The 19672-nt window shown below is 47.3% G+C and overlaps 1 protein-coding gene across 1 annotated transcript; it reads left to right on the top strand.

The window, feature by feature from the left end:
- Positions 1-4452: 4452 nt before the first annotated feature.
- On the top strand, positions 4453-18215 carry LOC142140668 (uncharacterized). The gene is made up of 8 exons (XM_075198434.1): positions 4453-4569; positions 6649-7356; positions 7476-7625; positions 8172-10505; positions 10711-10908; positions 11768-12523; positions 14096-14914; positions 16906-18215. The coding sequence occupies exons 1-8, from the start codon at positions 4509-4511 to the stop codon at positions 17838-17840; spliced, it is 5961 nt and encodes a 1986-aa protein (XP_075054535.1). The 5' UTR covers positions 4453-4508; the 3' UTR covers positions 17841-18215.
- Positions 18216-19672: the final 1457 nt, after the last annotated feature.

Raw genomic sequence — 19672 nt, 5'->3', positions numbered from 1 at the left:
ACGCACATATCATATTTTGTTAATTGTGAATGCACACTGCAGTCATCAAATCTTTGTTGCTCTTTCCTCATGTTCGTTTTGTGCCATGTATCCGGGAGCCTATGATATGCATGTTGTTTAGAGTGATACAATGTTGGTCTGTAGGTCTACGCTGACTTTGGCTGTAGCAGTAAGTTTTTCAGAGATTGGCGCAGTTTTCTTGGGCGCTAAGTTTGGTTGTGGCGCTGAGCTTAGATTGGCTGTGGCGTGTAATTCGCTGGGTACAAAGGGGTCAATTTACTGTTGAGCAGCACTTATTATACATTACTGCAAATGGCAGCGCTACGTAATGCAGCAATGCTCAGGGAACCTCCTCCTACACCAACTGCTTTCATTCCTTACTGACAGCCTAACGCTGCCGGCGAACGCAGGAAGTGAAATACACGTCTGGCTAAAGTCTGCACATTTACATAGTATTTGACGCAGTGGGAAACAGGAAAAGCCTTTCCAGCTTCACTGGACCCCATAGGGACAGGAAAGCTACGACATCCTGAGATGGTGTTTGTTTGCAGCAAAAAGCCTAAATCCTTCATAAATTGTCTAGATTGATGCAACGACCATTCTCCGAAGAAAACAGCTGCTGTCTCTGTTTTCTCCTGGTTTATGACCCATAAGTTTGATTGTGGCACAGAGTTTGCTGGGGCGCTGAGCTTGCGCAGAGTTTGCTGGGGCGCTGAGCTTGGCACAGAGTTTGCTGGGGTGCTGAGCTTGGCGCAGAGTTTGCTGGGGCGCTGAGCTTGGCACAGAGTTTGCTGGGGTGCTGAGCTTGGCGCAGAGTTTGCTGGGGCGCTGAGCTTAGCGCAGAGTTTGCTGGGGCGATGAGCTTAGCGCAGAGTTTGCTGGGGCGCTGAGCTTAGCGCAGAGTTTGCTGGGGAGCTGAGCTTAGCGCAGAGTTTGCTGGGGCGCTGAGCTTAGCGGAGAGTTTGCTGGGGCGCTGAGCTTAGCGCAGAGTTTGCTGGGGAGCTGAGCTTAGCGCAGAGTTTGCTGGGGAGCTGAGCTTAGCGCAGAGTTTGCTGGGGAGCTGAGCTTAGCGCAGAGTTTGCTGGGGCGCTGAGCTTAGGGCAGAGTTTGCTGGGGAGCTGAGCTTAGCGGAGAGTTTGCTGGGGCGCTGAGCTTAGGGCAGAGTTTGCTGGGGAGCTGAGCTTAGCGCAGAGTTTGCTGGGGAGCTGAGCTTAGCGCAGAGTTTGCTGGGGAGCTGAGCTTAGGGCAGAGATTGCTGGGGAGCTGAGCTTAGCGCAGAGTTTGCTGGGGAGCTGAGCTTAGCGCAGAGTTTGCTGGGGAGCTGAGCTTAGCGCAGAGTTTGCTGGGGCACTTAGTTTGGCCCTGAGGTTGGCTGAGGCGCTTACTTTGGCGCTGATCTTGGCTGGGGTGCTTACTTTGGCACTGAGCTTGGCTGGAGTGCTTACTTTGGCGCTGAGCTTGGCTGGAGTGCTTACTTTGGCTGTGCTGTGGAGTTTGGCTGCCTCTGGCTGGGATCCTGCCAGGTATATGACATAAGGTCAGGTCACAGCTGGTGTCTCCTATGTATGGAGAGTCAGACATGAAATGAGCCCCCTCTGGCGGCTTGGCTGGGTGACTGCATCCAGTGCACTGAGCTTGGCTGGAGTGCTTACTTTGGCGCTGAGCTTGGCTGGAGTGCTTACTTTGGCACTGAGCTTGGCTGGAGTGCTTACTTTGGTGCTGATCTTGGCTGGGGAGCTTACTTTAGCACTGAGCTTGGCTGGGGTGCTTACTTTGGCACTGAGCTTGGCTGGAGTGCTTACTTTGGCGCTGAGCTTGGCTGGAGTGCTTACTTTGGCACTGAGCTTGGCTGGGGTGCTTACTTTGGCGCTGAGCTTGGCTGGAGTGCTTACTTTGGCGCTGAGCTTGGCTGGAGTGCTTACTTTGGCACTGAGCTTGGCTGGAGTGCTTACTTTGGCGCTGAGCTTGGCTGGAGTGCTTACTTTGGCGCTGAGCTTGGCTGGAGTGCTTACTTTAGCACTGAGCTTGGCTGGGGTGCTTACTTTGGCACTGAGCTTGGCTGGAGTGCTTACTTTGGCGCTGAGCTTGGCTGGGGTGCTTACTTTGGCACTGAGCTTGGCTGGGGTGCTTACTTTGGCACTGAGCTTGGCTGGAGTGCTTACTTTGGCGATGAGCTTGGCTGGGGTGCTTACTTTGGCACTGAGCTTGGCTGGGGTGCTTACTTTAGCACTGAGCTTGGCTGGGGCGCTTACTTTAGCACTGAGCTTGGATGGGGCGCTTACTTTGGTGCTGAGCTTGGCTGGGGCGCTTACTTTAGCACTGAGCTTGGCTGGGGCGCTTACTTTGGCGCTGAGCTTGTCTGGGGCGCTTACTTTAGCACTGATCTTGGCTGGGGCGCTTACTTTGGTGCTGAGCTTGGCTGGGGCGCTTACTTTGGCGCTGAGCTTGGCTGGGGCACTTACTTTAGCACTGATCTTGACTGGGGTGCTTACTTTGGCGCTGAGCTTGGCTGGAGTGCTTACTTTGGCACTGAGCTTGGCTGGGGTGCTTACTTTAGCACTGAGCTTGGCTGGGGCGCTTACTTTAGCACTGAGCTTGGATGGGGCGCTTACTTTGGTGCTGAGCTTGGCTGGGGCGCTTACTTTAGCACTGAGCTTGGCTGGGGCGCTTACTTTGGCGCTGAGCTTGGCTGGGGCGCTTACTTTAGCACTGATCTTGGCTGGGGCGCTTACTTTGGTGCTGAGCTTGGCTGGGGCGCTTACTTTAGCACTGAGCTTGGCTGGGGCGCTTACTTTAGCACTGAGCTTGGCTGGAGTGCTTACTTTGGCGCTGAGCTTGGCTGGAGTGCTTACTTTGGCTGTGCTGTGGAGTTTGGCTGCCTCTGGCTGGGATCCTGCCAGGTATATGACATAAGGTCAGGTCACAGCTGGTGTCTCCTATGTATGGAGAGTCAGACATGAAATGAGCCCCCTCTGGCGGCTTGGCTGGGTGACTGCATCCAGTGCACTGAGCTTGGCTGGAGTGCTTACTTTGGCGCTGAGCTTGGCTGGAGTGCTTACTTTGGCACTGAGCTTGGCTGGAGTGCTTACTTTGGTGCTGATCTTGGCTGGGGCGCTTACTTTAGCACTGAGCTTGGCTGGGGTGCTTACTTTGGCACTGAGCTTGGCTGGAGTGCTTACTTTGGCGCTGAGCTTGGCTGGAGTGCTTACTTTGGCACTGAGCTTGGCTGGGGTGCTTACTTTGGCGCTGAGCTTGGCTGGAGTGCTTACTTTGGCGCTGAGCTTGGCTGGAGTGCTTACTTTGGCACTGAGCTTGGCTGGAGTGCTTACTTTGGCGCTGAGCTTGGCTGGAGTGCTTACTTTGGCGCTGAGCTTGGCTGGAGTGCTTACTTTAGCACTGAGCTTGGCTGGGGTGCTTACTTTGGCACTGAGCTTGGCTGGAGTGCTTACTTTGGCGCTGAGCTTGGCTGGGGTGCTTACTTTGGCACTGAGCTTGGCTGGGGTGCTTACTTTGGCACTGAGCTTGGCTGGAGTGCTTACTTTGGCGATGAGCTTGGCTGGGGTGCTTACTTTGGCACTGAGCTTGGCTGGGGTGCTTACTTTAGCACTGAGCTTGGCTGGGGCGCTTACTTTAGCACTGAGCTTGGATGGGGCGCTTACTTTGGTGCTGAGCTTGGCTGGGGCGCTTACTTTAGCACTGAGCTTGGCTGGGGCGCTTACTTTGGCGCTGAGCTTGTCTGGGGCGCTTACTTTAGCACTGATCTTGGCTGGGGCGCTTACTTTGGTGCTGAGCTTGGCTGGGGCGCTTACTTTGGCGCTGAGCTTGGCTGGGGCACTTACTTTAGCACTGATCTTGACTGGGGTGCTTACTTTGGCGCTGAGCTTGGCTGGAGTGCTTACTTTGGCACTGAGCTTGGCTGGGGTGCTTACTTTAGCACTGAGCTTGGCTGGGGCGCTTACTTTAGCACTGAGCTTGGATGGGGCGCTTACTTTGGTGCTGAGCTTGGCTGGGGCGCTTACTTTAGCACTGAGCTTGGCTGGGGCGCTTACTTTGGCGCTGAGCTTGGCTGGGGCGCTTACTTTAGCACTGATCTTGGCTGGGGCGCTTACTTTGGTGCTGAGCTTGGCTGGGGCGCTTACTTTAGCACTGAGCTTGGCTGGGGCGCTTACTTTAGCACTGAGCTTGGCTGGAGTGCTTACTTTGGCGCTGAGCTTGGCTGGAGTGCTTACTTTGGCTGTGCTGTGGAGTTTGGCTGCCTCTGGCTGGGATCCTGCCAGGTATATGACATAAGGTCAGGTCACAGCTGGTGTCTCCTATGTATGGAGAGTCAGACATGAAATGAGCCCCCTCTGGCGGCTGGGCTGGGTGACTGCATCCAGTGCCTGGACAGAGCGCTGCATCACGTGACACTGTAATGTCAGTGACGCTCCCCTCCACCCCCCACCCGAGCTTAGAATGGTTTGTCCCAGCCTACTTCCTGCCGATCACCGTGGTAGGAGGAAGAGTACATGTGCGGCTGGAGGAGGGGGGTCAGTGACAGGACGCTGTGTACGGTGGCTGCAGGAGGAGGTGAGACCCCCGGAGAGACCGGAGAGTATTTACCTGACGGGAGGGGGGGAGATGGACTGTTACCCTGCTCAGTGCTGGCAGAGGGGGGTATTTACCCTGCTCAGTGCTGGCAGAGGGGGGTATTTACCCTGCTCACTGCTGGCAGAGGGGGGTAATTATTCTCACCGTGTGTCTGGGTAGTTTGGACACTATATTTGAAGTGTATCTTACAGTCTGGCTCATATTAGTAAATAATAACCTGTTCCGCGCAGGACAGTAGTTGTGCAGGTCACAGTAAGTAGTAAGCTCCACCCACTATGTTTAAGCCCCGCCCCCTCCCATACTGAGGTTCTGGTAATGACCATTTACCCCACTTTAGAGCTGTGTCCCCCTACTGCGCCCTGATACTTGTAAATCACTTTCTTTGCAGACTACATCTATAAAGGTGTCTGTTTGCTCCTGTGCACACTGAGGATCGGTGTAAGGGGCTTTATCTTCCCCAGTTGTTCCTGTTATCTGTCTGCAGCTGCTGGGTATGTCCTTATAGTCCAATGGTTGCACGTCGACCTGGCATAATTAATGTAGCTACAAAGTTGTGATTAGGATGCTCAGGAACCCATGTGAATATAGATCGGGGGTGGATAACATGTAAAAGTGTCCTAATGGGATATGAGCCGGGTCATCTGAACTGGTGTAACATCCCTGGCCATGCCCTATGCAGTAATCCAGGCAATGCATTACAGCGTATAAAGTATGCAAAGCTGTCAGTCACTCTATGTCTGCTCCGCTCTCCTGTGATGGCTGTAGAGCGGAGAAAGAGAGCACTGTGAACCTACTTAAAAACACTCCAGTATTTTCATGTGGGGTGGAATGAAGGTGCTGCCACTAAAGTATGGAGTAGGCGTATGGTGCATCTCGTTGAGCAGTTGCTGAAAAGAGATTTTATTTTGCAGAGCTAAATTATTGAAATAAGATTAGGAGGTGGAAAGAATGATTTTCCAAGGGCATTATTTGCTGTGCATTGGTAATCCAAAGTTATAAAATTAGTTGAATTCTGCACCAACTCCCCAAACGGACCGTTTCTTGCTTCTTTTTTTTTTTTAACCGTGCCTGTCCTATGAAATGATTGGAGTCAGCGGGTCATTTTCTGAAACCAATGAGATCATGTTGTGCCTCCATGTTGCACCTTGTCCTGCCCACTCCCACGTGGGACCCCTCCCCACTGCCAGTAGTATGTGTCTTAAACCATGCTTTTTGGCAGTTTTATGGCTTTTGCAGTTTGGTGCTCCTGTCCCGGTCTCTCAGCACTATCAGTGGCACAGCTACACAGCCTGGCATTGCCGGATGCAGGGATCATTTCCTCCCCATCCCATTCTGGGTGGAGAGACGGTGACCTTGGTGGGTGCTGGTTTGTCACAGTGGATGAAGGGGCAGCCTGTTCTTTAGTGTAAGTAGATGGCTTTCCCCAGGGCATATCCGGTGGACACGCTGGTAGCCCTGTGGGACTGTGACTTGAGTATAACTGTTTTCTTCCATGATCATCCTTCCCTGTATTCTCAGGCGTGTCAGGGTGGCTGGTGACAGCATCCGATGACTTGTGTGATTTTAGACATTTTATTCTTCTTTTCATTACCACAAACATAAGTTAGCCTCTGAATAATGAGAATTTGTACATATATTTTAGTTGGTATCTTAAGAATCTTCCCAAGTAAGGAGACATATGACCCCTGTATGTAATGGGCTCTTGAAGTTGCTTCTTCCCAGTGATTTGCACCATATTTCAATCTCTCTAAAAGTAAGGTCTCCAAAACTGAGCATCATAATCTTGTCTGGAGACAGCCAGGTCATGTGATGAACCAATATACACGAGACTAGCCTATCAATTCATTAGGAATCGGTGACATCACTCGGGGACTGTTCATCAGATACTTATGAAGTACTAACGTAGTTCCTAATAGACTGAATCTAATGCATATTGCTCATCTCCCAAGATGGCTGCCTCCACTATGTGTATGTGACGAATGATCTTTAAATTCAGTGATTGCTGCATTTAGTGGTTTTGGAGCATCTATCCTAATCTATCTTCTATACTTTCCGCAGATGATGTCGGCACACAAGTGGAAGATCAACATTTACAGGAACCAGAGTCTAATGTTGGTGTGGTGTACCTGGACGGCAAGACCTTTACTGCTTCGTCTGCTTTGACCATGGACAAAAAAATGCATAACTTAGAAAGACCCTTTTCTTGTCCAGACTGTGGCAAACACTTTGGTCATAGGTCCACTCTTGTACGGCACCGAAGTCTTCATTGTAGCACCAAGATTGGCAAAATTGAAATTTCTTCCAACACTGTAATGCTGTCCGTAGAGGCCCAGCGATCTTATAAATGCGGCATTTGTCACGAGGAGTACGCTAACACAAATGAACTAAAGAGACATCTGAGAAGCCACACTGGAGACCAGCGCTACATGTGCCATGAGTGTGGTCGCACCTTCACCTGTAACTTCTACTTGGTCCGTCACCAGAGGACACACACCGGGGAGCGACCTTTCACCTGCCCGCAGTGCAACAAGAGCTTCAAGTGTAGCTCCGTCCTATACCGGCACCAGAGGATCCACTCCAGAGAGCAGCCATTTAAATGTGAAGTGTGTGCAAAGGGCTTTTCTCAGAAGACCAGTCTGATCATCCATCTGAGGACTCACACGGGGGAGCGTCCATTCTGCTGCCAGCTCTGTGGGCGGAGCTTCTGTTCCGGTTCCGCCCTGATCCGGCATGAGCAAAGTCACAGACGGGATGGATGTAGGGAAGGTGGGACCTTCAGCCCCTGTTGTTTGTGATCCTGCATAATTTTTACAAGACACAACATTGTAACTGATGAAGTCTATTTATCATTACTGCTAACACCTGGTACATTGTGCCACCCGCAGGTGGAGATCAGCTGATGGGGGCAGAGGAAAGTCCTATAAAGCTGAAGATCGTGGATAGTTTATCAGAAAACACCATGAACATGTCATTCAGGACAGACGGGGACTGCAGGCAGGATGTCCCGGAGAACCAGATTAATGGAAAATTTCTAGGTAATAATGAATTACGATGTTAAGATGCTTTAGAACATGTATGCTAAGAACCATGCCAATTGGGCATAATCTAGTGTCGCCCGCTATTCCTGACCTCTGCATTATCACCTGTTATGATTGACCCAATCCCATCCACTGCACACATTGACCATCTTGAGGGAGGAAGCAGATAAGTAAAAGTGTTGCTACCACATCTGCAGCAAACCAGTAGATAAGCTTGTGAGCAGGGCCCTCTTACCTCTCTCTCTGTCTGTATGTATTACCCAGTATTGTTTTATTAATGTTTATTCCCAATTGTAAAGCGCTACGGAATTTGCTGGCGCTATATAAATAAATGTTGATGATGATGAAATATTGGGGTCTTGTTGGGATTAGTGACATAGGATTGGGGGAACCCCTGGGTCATGTTGGGATTAGTGATAAAGGAACTTGCATTTGAGGGAAGATACAATGATGCAAACTAGATGTAGATTAGTACATTGCACAATATATTATACGTATAGATGTAGGGACACTGACATGGATGTTTTTCTTGCCTTTCTTTAGACATGTATTCAGAACACAACTCGCAGAGTAATGACCGCTCAGAACAAGAGCTGCGGGACACAGGACAGAGTGCAGTTACAGAGCAGGAAGACTGGACACCAGATGCACATGCAGAGCTGCAGGACACAGGACAGAGTGCAGTTACAGAGCAGGAAGACTGTACGCCAGATTCACATGCAGAGCTGCGGGACACAGGACAGAGTGCAGTTACAGAGCAGGAAGACTGTATGCCAGATTCACATGCAGAGCTGCGGGACACAGGACAGAGTGCAGTTACAGAGCAGGAAGACTGTATGCCAGATTCACATGCAGAGCTGCGGGACACAGGACAGAGTGCAGTTACAGAGCAGGAAGACTGTATGCCAGATTCACATGCAGAGCTGCGGGACACAGGACAGAGTGCAGTTACAGAGCAGGAAGACTGTATGCCAGATGCACATGCAGAGCTGCGGGACACTGGGCAGAGTGCAGTTACAGAGCAGGAAGACTGTATGCCAGATGCACATGCAGAGCTGCGGGACACTGGGCAGAGTGCAGTTACAGAGCAGGAAGACTGTATGCCAGATTCACATGCAGAGCTGCGGGACACAGGACAGAGTGCAGTTACAGAGCAGGAAGACTGTATGCCAGATTCACATGCAGAGCTGCGGGACACAGGACAGAGTGCTGTTACAGAGCAGGAAGACTGGACACCAGATTCACATGCAGAGCTGCGGGACACAGGACAGAGTGCAGTTACAGAGCAGGAAGACTGTATGCCAGATTCGTATGCAGAGCTGCGGGACACAGGACAGAGTGCAGTTACAGAGCAGGAAGACTGGACACCAGATTCACATGCAGAGCTGCGGGACACAGGACAGAGTGCAGTTACAGAGCAGGAAGACTGTATGCCAGATTCGTATGCAGAGCTGCGGGACACAGGACAGAGTGCAGTTACAGAGCAGGAAGACTGGACACCAGATTCACATGCAGAGCTGCGGGACACAGGACAGAGTGCTGTTACAGAGCAGGAAGACTGTACGCCAGATTCACATGCAGAGCTGCGGGACACAGGACAGAGTGCAGTTACTGAGCAGGAAGACTGTACGCCAGATGCACATGCAGAGCTGCGGGACACAGGACAAAGTGCTGTTACAGAGCAGGAAGACTGTATGCCAGATTCACATGCAGAGCTGCGGGACACCGGACAGAGTGCTGTTACAGAGCAGGAAGACTGTACACCAGATTCACATGCAGAGCTGCGGGACACAGGACAGAGTGCTGTTACAGAGCAGGAAGACTGTACGCCAGATTCACATGCAGAACTGCGGGACACAGGACAGAGTGCAGTTACAGAGCAGGAAGACTGTATGCCAGATTCACATGCAGAGCTGCGGGACACAGGACAGAGTGCAGTTACAGAGCAGGAAGACTGTACGCCAGATTCACATGCAGAACTGCGGGACACTGGACAGAGTGCAGTTACTGAGCAGGAAGACTGTATGCCAGATTCACATGCAGAGCCGCGGGACACAGGACAGAGTGCTGTTACAGAGCAGGAAGACTGTATGCCAGATTCACATGCAGAGCCGCGGGACACAGGACAGAGTGCAGTTAGGGAGCAGGAAGACTGGACACCAGAAATGTTTGCGGAGCAGGGGAGCGAAGGCAAAGTTGTGCCTGCAGAGGGGAACATCAACAGTGGTTTTATATGTTCTGAATGTGGCAAAATGTTCTTCTCTCAGTCTGATCTCGATGTCCATTGTGTCACACATACAAGATACAAGCCTACCTGTCCGGACTGTGGTAAAACCTTTGGACAACGGTCTTCTCTTACGCGGCACCAGAATTCGCACTGCAGCGCCCGGAGAGGAGAACACAGCATAAACACCGGTCGTTTCTCTTCCTCCATCAGCTTTCACAGCCACCATAAATGTGGAATATGTCACATGAACTTCCCTAGCCTGAATGAGCTGAGAAGACATTTGGGAAGTCACACTGGGGACCAGCGATACATGTGCCACGAGTGCGGTCGCACTTTTAGCTGTAACTACTTCTTGGTTCGACACCAGAGGACACACACTGGGGAGAGACCTTTCACCTGCCCGCAATGCAACAAGAGCTTTAAGTGCAGCTCTGTCCTGTTTCGGCACCAGAGGACCCACACCGGCGAGCAGCCGTACCAGTGTGAGGTGTGTACAAGATGCTTCTCTCAGAAGACCAGTCTGATCATCCACCTGAGGACTCACACGGGGGAACGTCCATTCTGCTGCCAGAGCTGTGGCCGGAGCTTCTGTTCCAGCTCTGCTCTGATCCGTCACGAGCAAAGTCACAAACGTGGTGGAAACCAGACACGTGAGTATCTTATGGGTTATTCAGATTGTCTTTCTTATGGGAGTATTTGGCTTTTTGGAAAACCCCAATACATAATGCTTACCTCTTATTCCTTATACGTTTCTTGGTGTCTCCTCTTAGCCCTCGAGCTAACGGAATCTGTTATCAGATGATTTAAGGGAAATGGCTCTTTTTCTGCAGTGTGATGATAATTGTGTGCTTTCAGCAAAGGAAGATGTGAGGCAGTGTTATGATAGAAGGAACAACGTGAAAAGGAGACCTAAGAAATCTGGTGGCAGCCGCTCACTCCGGGCTGTGGACGACGCGCAGTGGATTGAGCAGCAGATGGATTCTGACACTGTGCAAGGAAAACTTATGCTGGAAATTCAAGGGACCAAGGACCATCGATATGACATTCATTACGGTAAGAGGCCCCTCTATGGGAGCATAATCCCATACAACTACAGGAAAATTAGACTTGAAGTTATGTTCATATTGCTCCTAGCTGTGAAATCTTAATTAGGAACCAAAAAGTCTCAGTGGGGAAGTTAAATATCCAGTTAAATATCCCGATGCAAAGGAAGCACTATATAGTTGTAGAGCAGATGGACAAGTGGTATGGGGCGATATTATGTTTCTAATTAGGAGGCTATAAACGTGATTCATTGACAGATATAGGTGCACATTTACCAGTCATCTTCGTAAGTGTGTCAATCTATGCTGTGTGAATTTAGATACACTAAGGGCTAGATTTACGAAACTGCGGGTTTGCAAAAGTGGGGATGTTGCCTATAGCAACCTATCAGATTCTAGCTCTCATTTATTTAGTACATGCTACAAAATGATAACTAGAATCTGATTGGTTGCTATAGGCAACATCTCCACTTTTTCAAACCCACAGTTTAGTATATATAACCCTAGGTCTTGACACTGACGTGCATTATTTTAAAGATATTTAATTAATAATGTAATTCGTATTAAATGTGTTCTTTTTATATTCAATATTATTGGACACAAATTTTCTCACGGTTTCTCAACTAAACTGAATAGATTATTAGACGTCTGTAGAATCGCAGACGTCTCTTTTTTTTATCTGTTAGATTTGGGATAGCAGTTACCCGAAGCAGCAGCGATATATATACTTCTTAATAATTACTAGTAAAGAGATGTATATTGTGTATATATAGTTCTGATTGTTCCCCTGTACTAGTTGGCATGTTCTGTCCGTCGTACTCTGCTGTTCGGCAGATTATGTGACCATTGTGGACACCTTCTCTCCTCAGACCAGAATGTGGAGAACACAGAAAAGTCAAAATGCTCAGGAAGTCCTGTAAAACCTGAAGATGTTTCTGATGAGAAGTATCTGCTGGATTCAGGTGTAAAATATAGAAACATGGCTGAAGAACACGAGAGGTGGACATCAGATGGGTATCCACTTGGGGACCTCCCAGACCCTAATGTTGAAGGTGGAATTATCTGCCCAGACTGTGGCAAGACCTTCGGATCCCAATCCTTGTTCACGGTGCATCAGAGGATCCACTCAGGAGACAGACTGTTCCCTTGCTCTCAGTGTGGTAAAATCTTTGGTCACCAGTCCACACTTGTACGACACCAGATGTCTCGCTGTCATAACATAGTGATGGAACCTCTCATCCCCAATAGTGATCTCACCCTTGGTGACGGCTCCGAGTTCTCTCATAAATGTGGTCTCTGTAACCAGAACTTTTCAGACAACATCAAGCTGAGGAGGCATTTGGCAGACCACAAGGGAGAGCGCAGCTACAGTTGTAAGGACTGCGGACACCGTTTTACCTGCAACTACTTTTTAGTTAGACACCAACGGACGCACACTGGTGAGCAACCCTACAAGTGTGATGTCTGCCTGAGGTGCTTCTCTCAGAAGACGAGCCTGGTGATCCACGTCCGGACACATACCGGAGAGCGACCGTACATCTGCTCAGTCTGTGCTAGAGGGTTTTGTTCTCGCTCCTCTTTGGTACGGCACCAACACAGTCACCAAGACATGAAAAGCAGGAGAGGTGGGTGCTCTAAGATAATCACCAAATTCCTGACATCTAATATATGTGACGTTAGCAATTAGAAAGGACCCTAAACAGTTGTTTTAATACCTTTTCAATTATTTTAGGGTAGAGTTTTTTTTGTCTTTTTTTAACTCTTGTCCAAAAGTAACCCCATCAGGCCATAATTTTAGGATAGAGGATGGTTTATTTGCTCTTCAAGATAATTTAAACTGCAAAATCCTGAAAACATGACCCTCTTTTGTGTTCTTAAGTAATTGAATTAAGATGTCCTGATTTCAGTCTCTTATGTTCCCTGTTTATCCCCCAAGTGCAAACCAAAAATTTCTTCTTTCACCCTAGTACGTCACATGCTGAGTGGGAATTTCTAGTCTATATTGATGAGCTCTAATAACGGTGAAACAGGTTGTTTGTAGGTAGCATCTTGTCGCAGCCGTAACCAGTGTTGTATTCTAATGCCCACTGGGCAAAATATTGTGAAGTACCCAGAAATAAATGCTCATTAAATAAAATGGCTTGTTTGCATTTGGCATCCAAATAAACATATGGAATATTATAGATGGACTCACTGGGGACTCAAGAATTGAATGTGAAAGGGGTATTTGTGTTTACAATGCTGTCATGTTACTAGTGTAAAAGCTAATTGCACCCGAAAATGATTTTAAACCAACATCCCCTCTACCCCCACTACCATAACCTTGTAGTTCCCACACCACACACCCCTACAGTTCCAAAGTTGCTTCTAGCCAGATGCTGCAGTAGCTTCTTCTTATCCCTCTGACAACGTTCAGCACGAGAGCCGCAAACCGGCGGCCGCGCTGTTCCGTTTTACTCCTGGGGTCTCATTGTCGGAAGAAGGGTTTTCAAATTCTATGTTGTGTCGCTCACGGAGGTCACTTCTCCCAAACTTCAGAAGCCCTTTGTATGGTATCGTAACAGTTCTGATGGTTAAGGGAGAGGATGTTGATTAAAATATAGTTTCTGGATGGAATGCGCATTAAATTGTAATTACTCTGCTGTATTATTACCAGGTAGGGCATGATGGGCAAATTACCAAATAAATCAAAAGCCGCATGTGTGGAATTTTTTTTTATTTTCCTAGAAGAATGTCATGTTCTTCATTTCCTTGCAGTGCGCTGTCATCTAATCTATCTATTGATTTTTGTGTCCCTAATCTGGAAAGACTGTAGTAAGATACTACTCTGAGTGTAGTTTAAGTAGAAATGTTAAACATTAAAAGTTCTACAGTGATAAATGGACGTTACGGATCTCCGTTCACTGACATTGAAGCAATAAAGTGGCACTTTTCTATCTTAGGTCTACTTTACCTGTGTACATAGCACAATAAACAAATAGACAAAAAAAACCAAAATGTTTGTTTTGTTACCACAAATTTTCTTTGTCGGTATATACCACTTATTGTGTCCCTTTCAGTTCTGTAATGCACAGACTCATATATATTTTATCAACCATCATAAAATATTGGCTGCACGTGCTCATTAAATACTCTTGTACCTCAGACTATTCGGTCCTATGAGCACAATGAAACTAACCAATGTCTGTTTGTCACAGGTGAGCGGAGGGGGAAGCTGAGGAATCTGGGAGGCATGAGTTGTGGAAAGGGTCAGAAATACACTTTGGAAAAATTGAGCCGAGAAGTTTCTATAGATGACTCAACAAGTCTGTCATTTGCCAAAGCTGTCAACAGACCAGTAGAAGATTTTGTTCTAGATACTAAGCCTGAAACAGTCATTGAGGAAGATTTGACTTTCCACAAACGGTGTGATAGAGACCAGGCTCACTTAACTGCACGTCCGAGAACACACACTGGGGAGAGACCTTTCGGCTGTTCCAACTGTGGAAAAAGCTTTGGACATCATTCTACTCTCTCAAGGCACAGGAATCTGCATTGTAACTTCAAAACGGGTAAAATTCCCAACGTTCGTGCGCTGAGTAACACTCAATGCTTGTACATGTGTGGGATTTGTCATGAAAGTTGCTCCAGCCCCAATGAACTAAAGAAACATCTGAGGAGTCATACAGGAGACCAGCGCTACATGTGCCATGAGTGTGGCCGCACCTTCACCTGTAACTTCTACTTGGTCCGTCACCAGAGGACACACACCGGGGAGCGACCTTTCACCTGCCCGCAGTGCAACAAGAGCTTCAAGTGTAGCTCCGTCCTGTACCGGCACCAGAGGATCCACTCCGGAGAGCAGCCATTTAAATGTGAAGTGTGTGCGAAGGGCTTCTCTCAGAAGACAAGTCTGATCATCCACCTGAGGATTCACACGGGGGACCGTCCGTTCTGCTGCCAGCTCTGTGGGCGGAGCTTCTGTTCCAGCTCCTCCCTGATCCGACACAAGCAAAGTCACCGACGGGATGGACAAGGTAAGAGCCAGTGTAAAGTGATGATTGTATATGCATATCCCAGCAACATCAATAAAGGTGATATAAAGAGGATGAGGTCAAATACATGTCAATGTTTTTGGTTTGTTTTTTCAGTTCGTCTTATAGTATATATGTAATATGCAATAAAATGTTGCTTTTCATTTGAGGCATTCTTTGTTACATGACGCTGTGTAGTACCCTGTATCACCTGCTTGTGTCACTGCTGTCCTTGACAGCCGTATAAACCTTGATCTTCATAAACTCCCTGTATTATGTATTGCTAGTTTGTACTGAAACAGCTGCTGGCATGTATGTGTAGGTATCCTTTACATAAATTACATTTTTGGAGCTCACCTTTGAATATTTTCTGTATCATTACTACCTACACACAGCTGAGCAGAAATTTTGTGATCCAAACCCATATTCATGAGTCTGTAAGTAGAAGGTGCACTTAAATCTCTGTATAGGGGATTCATAACCTCCCCCTTGCCATTTACCAGGCTGCACTGTGTATTTGTTTTATTAATTATTTAAAAAGATGACTCAAAGTCCTTCTCCGTTGTGTTGATCTTCCCTGCACCTGCTGTACAATGCTTTGCCTGCCCCCTTTAAACAGATTGAATTGTATGGGTCCTAGCACAAGACTTTCTGGTTCTGTTTGTTACTGGTCTATTCTCAATGATTATACGTCTTTCCCTCGGCTTGTTACATACACGCTGAGCTATGATGATAAAGCTATAAGTCCACCTGAATCATTTATAAGCCCTGTATAGATCAGTCAGATGACAGAGCAGTGAATTATGCACAAAACTGATAATGACGCACTCACTCTGCTGTGAATGCAGAGAGAAATGAATGTGACACCATTTTCCATCATCAATATTAACAAAATTCTATTGAATGCAGGGGAGAGCTCAAGTGGACATGGGTCTTATATTTAGTACGGAAGTTCAGAGCAGTCTGGTGTATTAGGTAACAGAACAGCATCCTTAACTGTCTGTGTAAAAGACCTGGGGTATTAGAGTGTATACTCACACGGGATACCCTGGGACGTCTGGGTCAATTCACACAGACAGGGAAAAATACAACAATATCTTTATTAGAAAGTTGTCTAATACGGGTTCTCTAAATCAGTAAAAAGATGCAACGTAAAAATACATGAAACAGGCTCTAGAGGTAAACACCAATTTACCTCTAGACTTCCCAGATCTTTCTCACACTGTGCGTAAGTAATGTCCAACCGATTCAGATGTGATTGGATGAAGTGTTATGGAGCTATTATTCAGCAGAGCTTGCAAGTCCCAGAAAAGTTTGTAGTCCAGCAATCACAAAACTTCCAGGCAAAATCCTCAGCACACTGGTAGCAGCCAAAACTCCAACGCCAGTAGATTTTTAAAACAAAGTCACACACAAGCCTCTCCTGCAGGCCTTTTTTAAAGACCCACCAAAATTTCCAACGCTGGGAATCCCTCCCTGCAGGGTTATCCACAGGGCTTAGGAAAAAGGTCTGCCCTGATTGGTGGAGTTCACAGAGAGGCTGTACAGGATAGTAGTCATGTTTCAGGGCCAATTTAGTACCCCCCCCCCCCACTGCTTTCATGCCTCAATGTCTGACTCCGTCTTAGTGGAGGACAATGGGGTCTTGATGCCATTAATCCCTTGATGATGATGGGTGATAGCCAGTCACTCCCTGTTTTAACGTCTTCCAGTCATTTGTGATGTCAGAGGGGCTCCAGCTGCTCCCAGGTTCCTGCCCTTAGTGTCTTTACAGGATGTAACTGGCCCAGAATAAAACATCACACCTGGCCCTGTTTACGAACAATAGCTGACCACTCAATCCTATTCTTCAGGTTGAGTGCTGGGAAATAACAAACCTGATTATGTCCATTCCGTTGCAGTCTGTATTTAGATTTTGTGTGTGTTCCTTTTTTTTGTTTTCATTCTTTAATCGCAAATTTTTACAAATGAACCGTTATTTGTTTCTGACTCAGGAAAAACTTCGACATCCGAGGACCCACCAGAGAATGAGCCAGTAAAACAGGAACCCACATGCACGGAGCATCAGGAGATTGAAGGGAATTTGCTGGTGCTGGATCAGCACTGTATGGATGGGACGGTGGCTGTGCCTGAACAGAGTCTGAGAAATAACCATGAAAATGGGGATTTTAAGGTAGAAACCGTTACTGTGCTTGAGGACATAGAAGAAACTTCAAAAAGTGTGGTTGTGGAGCATGATGAGGGTGCTTGTTTTATATGTCCTGTTTGTGGTAAGTACTTCCAGTCCCAGGCTCTTCTCACGGCACATCGGAAAGTTCATGTGGTGGGTCGCTGTCTCGTCTGTTCTGACTGCGGAAAAAGTTTTTGTCACCGGTCTTCCCTTCGAAGGCACAGAAGCTCACACTGCAGCCAGCAGCCCAGGATAGACTCCCCAAAACCCAGTGTTTCCGGTCTACCCTTACAACACTTCTATAAGTGTGGCATTTGTCATCTGAATTTCTCAAGTTCTAATGAGTTGAGGAGTCACTTGGCGAGCCACAAAGGAAGCCAGCGGTTCATGTGCAAGGAGTGTGGTCGTACTTTTAACTGTAACTTTTTCCTAGTGCGTCACCAGAGGACACACACCGGGGAGAGACCGTTCATCTGCCCACAATGCAACAAGAGCTTCAAGTGTAGCTCTGTCCTGAACCGGCATCAGAGGACCCACTCCGGAGAGCAGCCGTTTAAATGTGAAGTGTGTGCGAAAGGCTTCTCTCAGAAGACCAGTCTGATCATCCACCTGAGGACTCACACAGGGGAGCGCCCATTCTGCTGCCAGCTCTGTGGGCGGAGTTTCTGTTCCAGCTCCGCTCTGATCCGCCATATGCAAAACCACCAAAGTGGCTCTGAGTCCAAAGTACTGGCATCTGGTGGGGAGGTGGTGATGTAGTGCTCATGGTACCTATACACACAATGAGATTGTATAACTAGTTTTGGTGTTTTAGACCAAATTTGCATATATGGCTCCAAAACCATTTTCAGGTCAGATCAATATTGGATAGAATGATAATAATCGGGCTATTTTATAAATACTGTCACTCGATTACCACATCATCTAACAAGGGCAGGTGATCTGCAACAACATAGTTTTGAGATCCATTTGTTTGGCCCACTCACCAAAGCAAACTACGCTGTCCAATATGTCCATCTGAGCGTGTGACTGAAATAATCTGATGGCGGCATGTGTGTGGTGCTCATTTCTCATCTAACTAGTTTGGTTGATTATCTCAATTGTTTTTCGTAATAAATTGCATGAACACTGAAATGTTGTGTTCTGTTTTGTCTCTCTGAGCAAATTGACTTGTCCCATATGTTTTAACGAATATTTAAAGCACTGTTTTGACAACATGATATTTTACAGTAGCCCCTTGCGAAGCTCAGAGCCAGAACATAACCTTTGTGGAGAAATATCAGCTCATATTCTTATGGGATCGGTGCACACCAGAATATAGTGTTTACAGGCCTATGTAAACTGCTTCCAGCGATTCACTCACTGCCAGTTTATTGAGCCTTGTCTCTGAACCAGGATTCTGAACCCTCTACCTTTTCATGTTGCTTTCCCATGGTTTTCCTCTCGGAAAACTACCTGCTCTGGCCCCTTGGCTATTCCTGGTCTTTGCTATATTTGAGTCCTCAGACTCAAACTCTGTACTTAAATTTACAGTCCACCTTTTTTCTCCAACTCTGCCACTATTTTGGAATCCACCAATCCAGTATCCACTATACAATACCTTAAACCAGAGATATTCAAACCCAGTCCTCAAGAGCTACCAACAGGTCATGTTTTTAGGATTTCTGTCTGTAGAAACAGGTGGGATAATTACTGACGCAGAAAATAGATTAACTCATCTGTGCATGATTAAGTAAATCCTAAAAACACGGATTGTTGGTAGCTCTTTAGAACGGAGTTGGATCATCTCTGCCATAAACCCTGAGAGATGGACACTCTCTTGACCTTGTCTCCTCCCACTTCTGCTCCATTTCTAGTTTCTCCAACATGGCCTACCCACTCTTTGACCACAACTTCCTTTCCTTCATCCTTGCCTTACCTTGTGCTCCCCCACCCACACAACTATATACACAAGCACACAGCTACACTTAAATACTCTTGACACAATCCACTAATCATCTTCAAATTACTCCTCTTATAGTAGAGCCATGTCCTGGCTTGATATGGCCGCCTTTCTCTACATAAACACACTTACTTCAGCCATAGACTATGTAGCTCCAGTCATCCAATACAGTCTTTGGTGATCCAAACCCTTTCACTTTAAATTCATTCTTTAATCTTGCAACATTGTTCTTTCAATCAGCAAGCAAAATTACATCACTTCTCTTAATATAACTTCTAACCCCAACAACTTTGTCATCTTCCCTTCCTCCCTCACAGCCCATGACTGTGCGACCATTTCAGACAATTGACACTATTCTACAAGATATATCCATTCCGGACCCCGTATACTGCACCCAACTCCTACATTCCCAGTCCACTCTCACTTCATTCTTCACTGTAGAGGAGGACATAATTTCTGCACTCATCTCACTCTAAAACCTGCTCCCTTGACCCTATTCCTTCCAACTTATCCATTCCTTTTCCCCCACTACATGCCCACCTCTAGCTCACCTCTTTAGCTAGTCTGTCTCTCCACCAGCACATTTCCATCCTCCTTTATGCCAATGCTAAAGAAACCATTGCAACAGTCACATGGTTCAACTACCACT

The sequence above is a fragment of the Mixophyes fleayi genome, chromosome 2, assembly GCF_038048845.1.
Source record: "Mixophyes fleayi isolate aMixFle1 chromosome 2, aMixFle1.hap1, whole genome shotgun sequence".
In the NCBI taxonomy this organism is placed as follows: Eukaryota; Metazoa; Chordata; class Amphibia; order Anura; family Limnodynastidae; genus Mixophyes; species Mixophyes fleayi.
The sequence above is the reverse complement of the archived record's forward strand: the minus strand, read 5'-3'. Positions and strand labels throughout refer to the sequence as shown.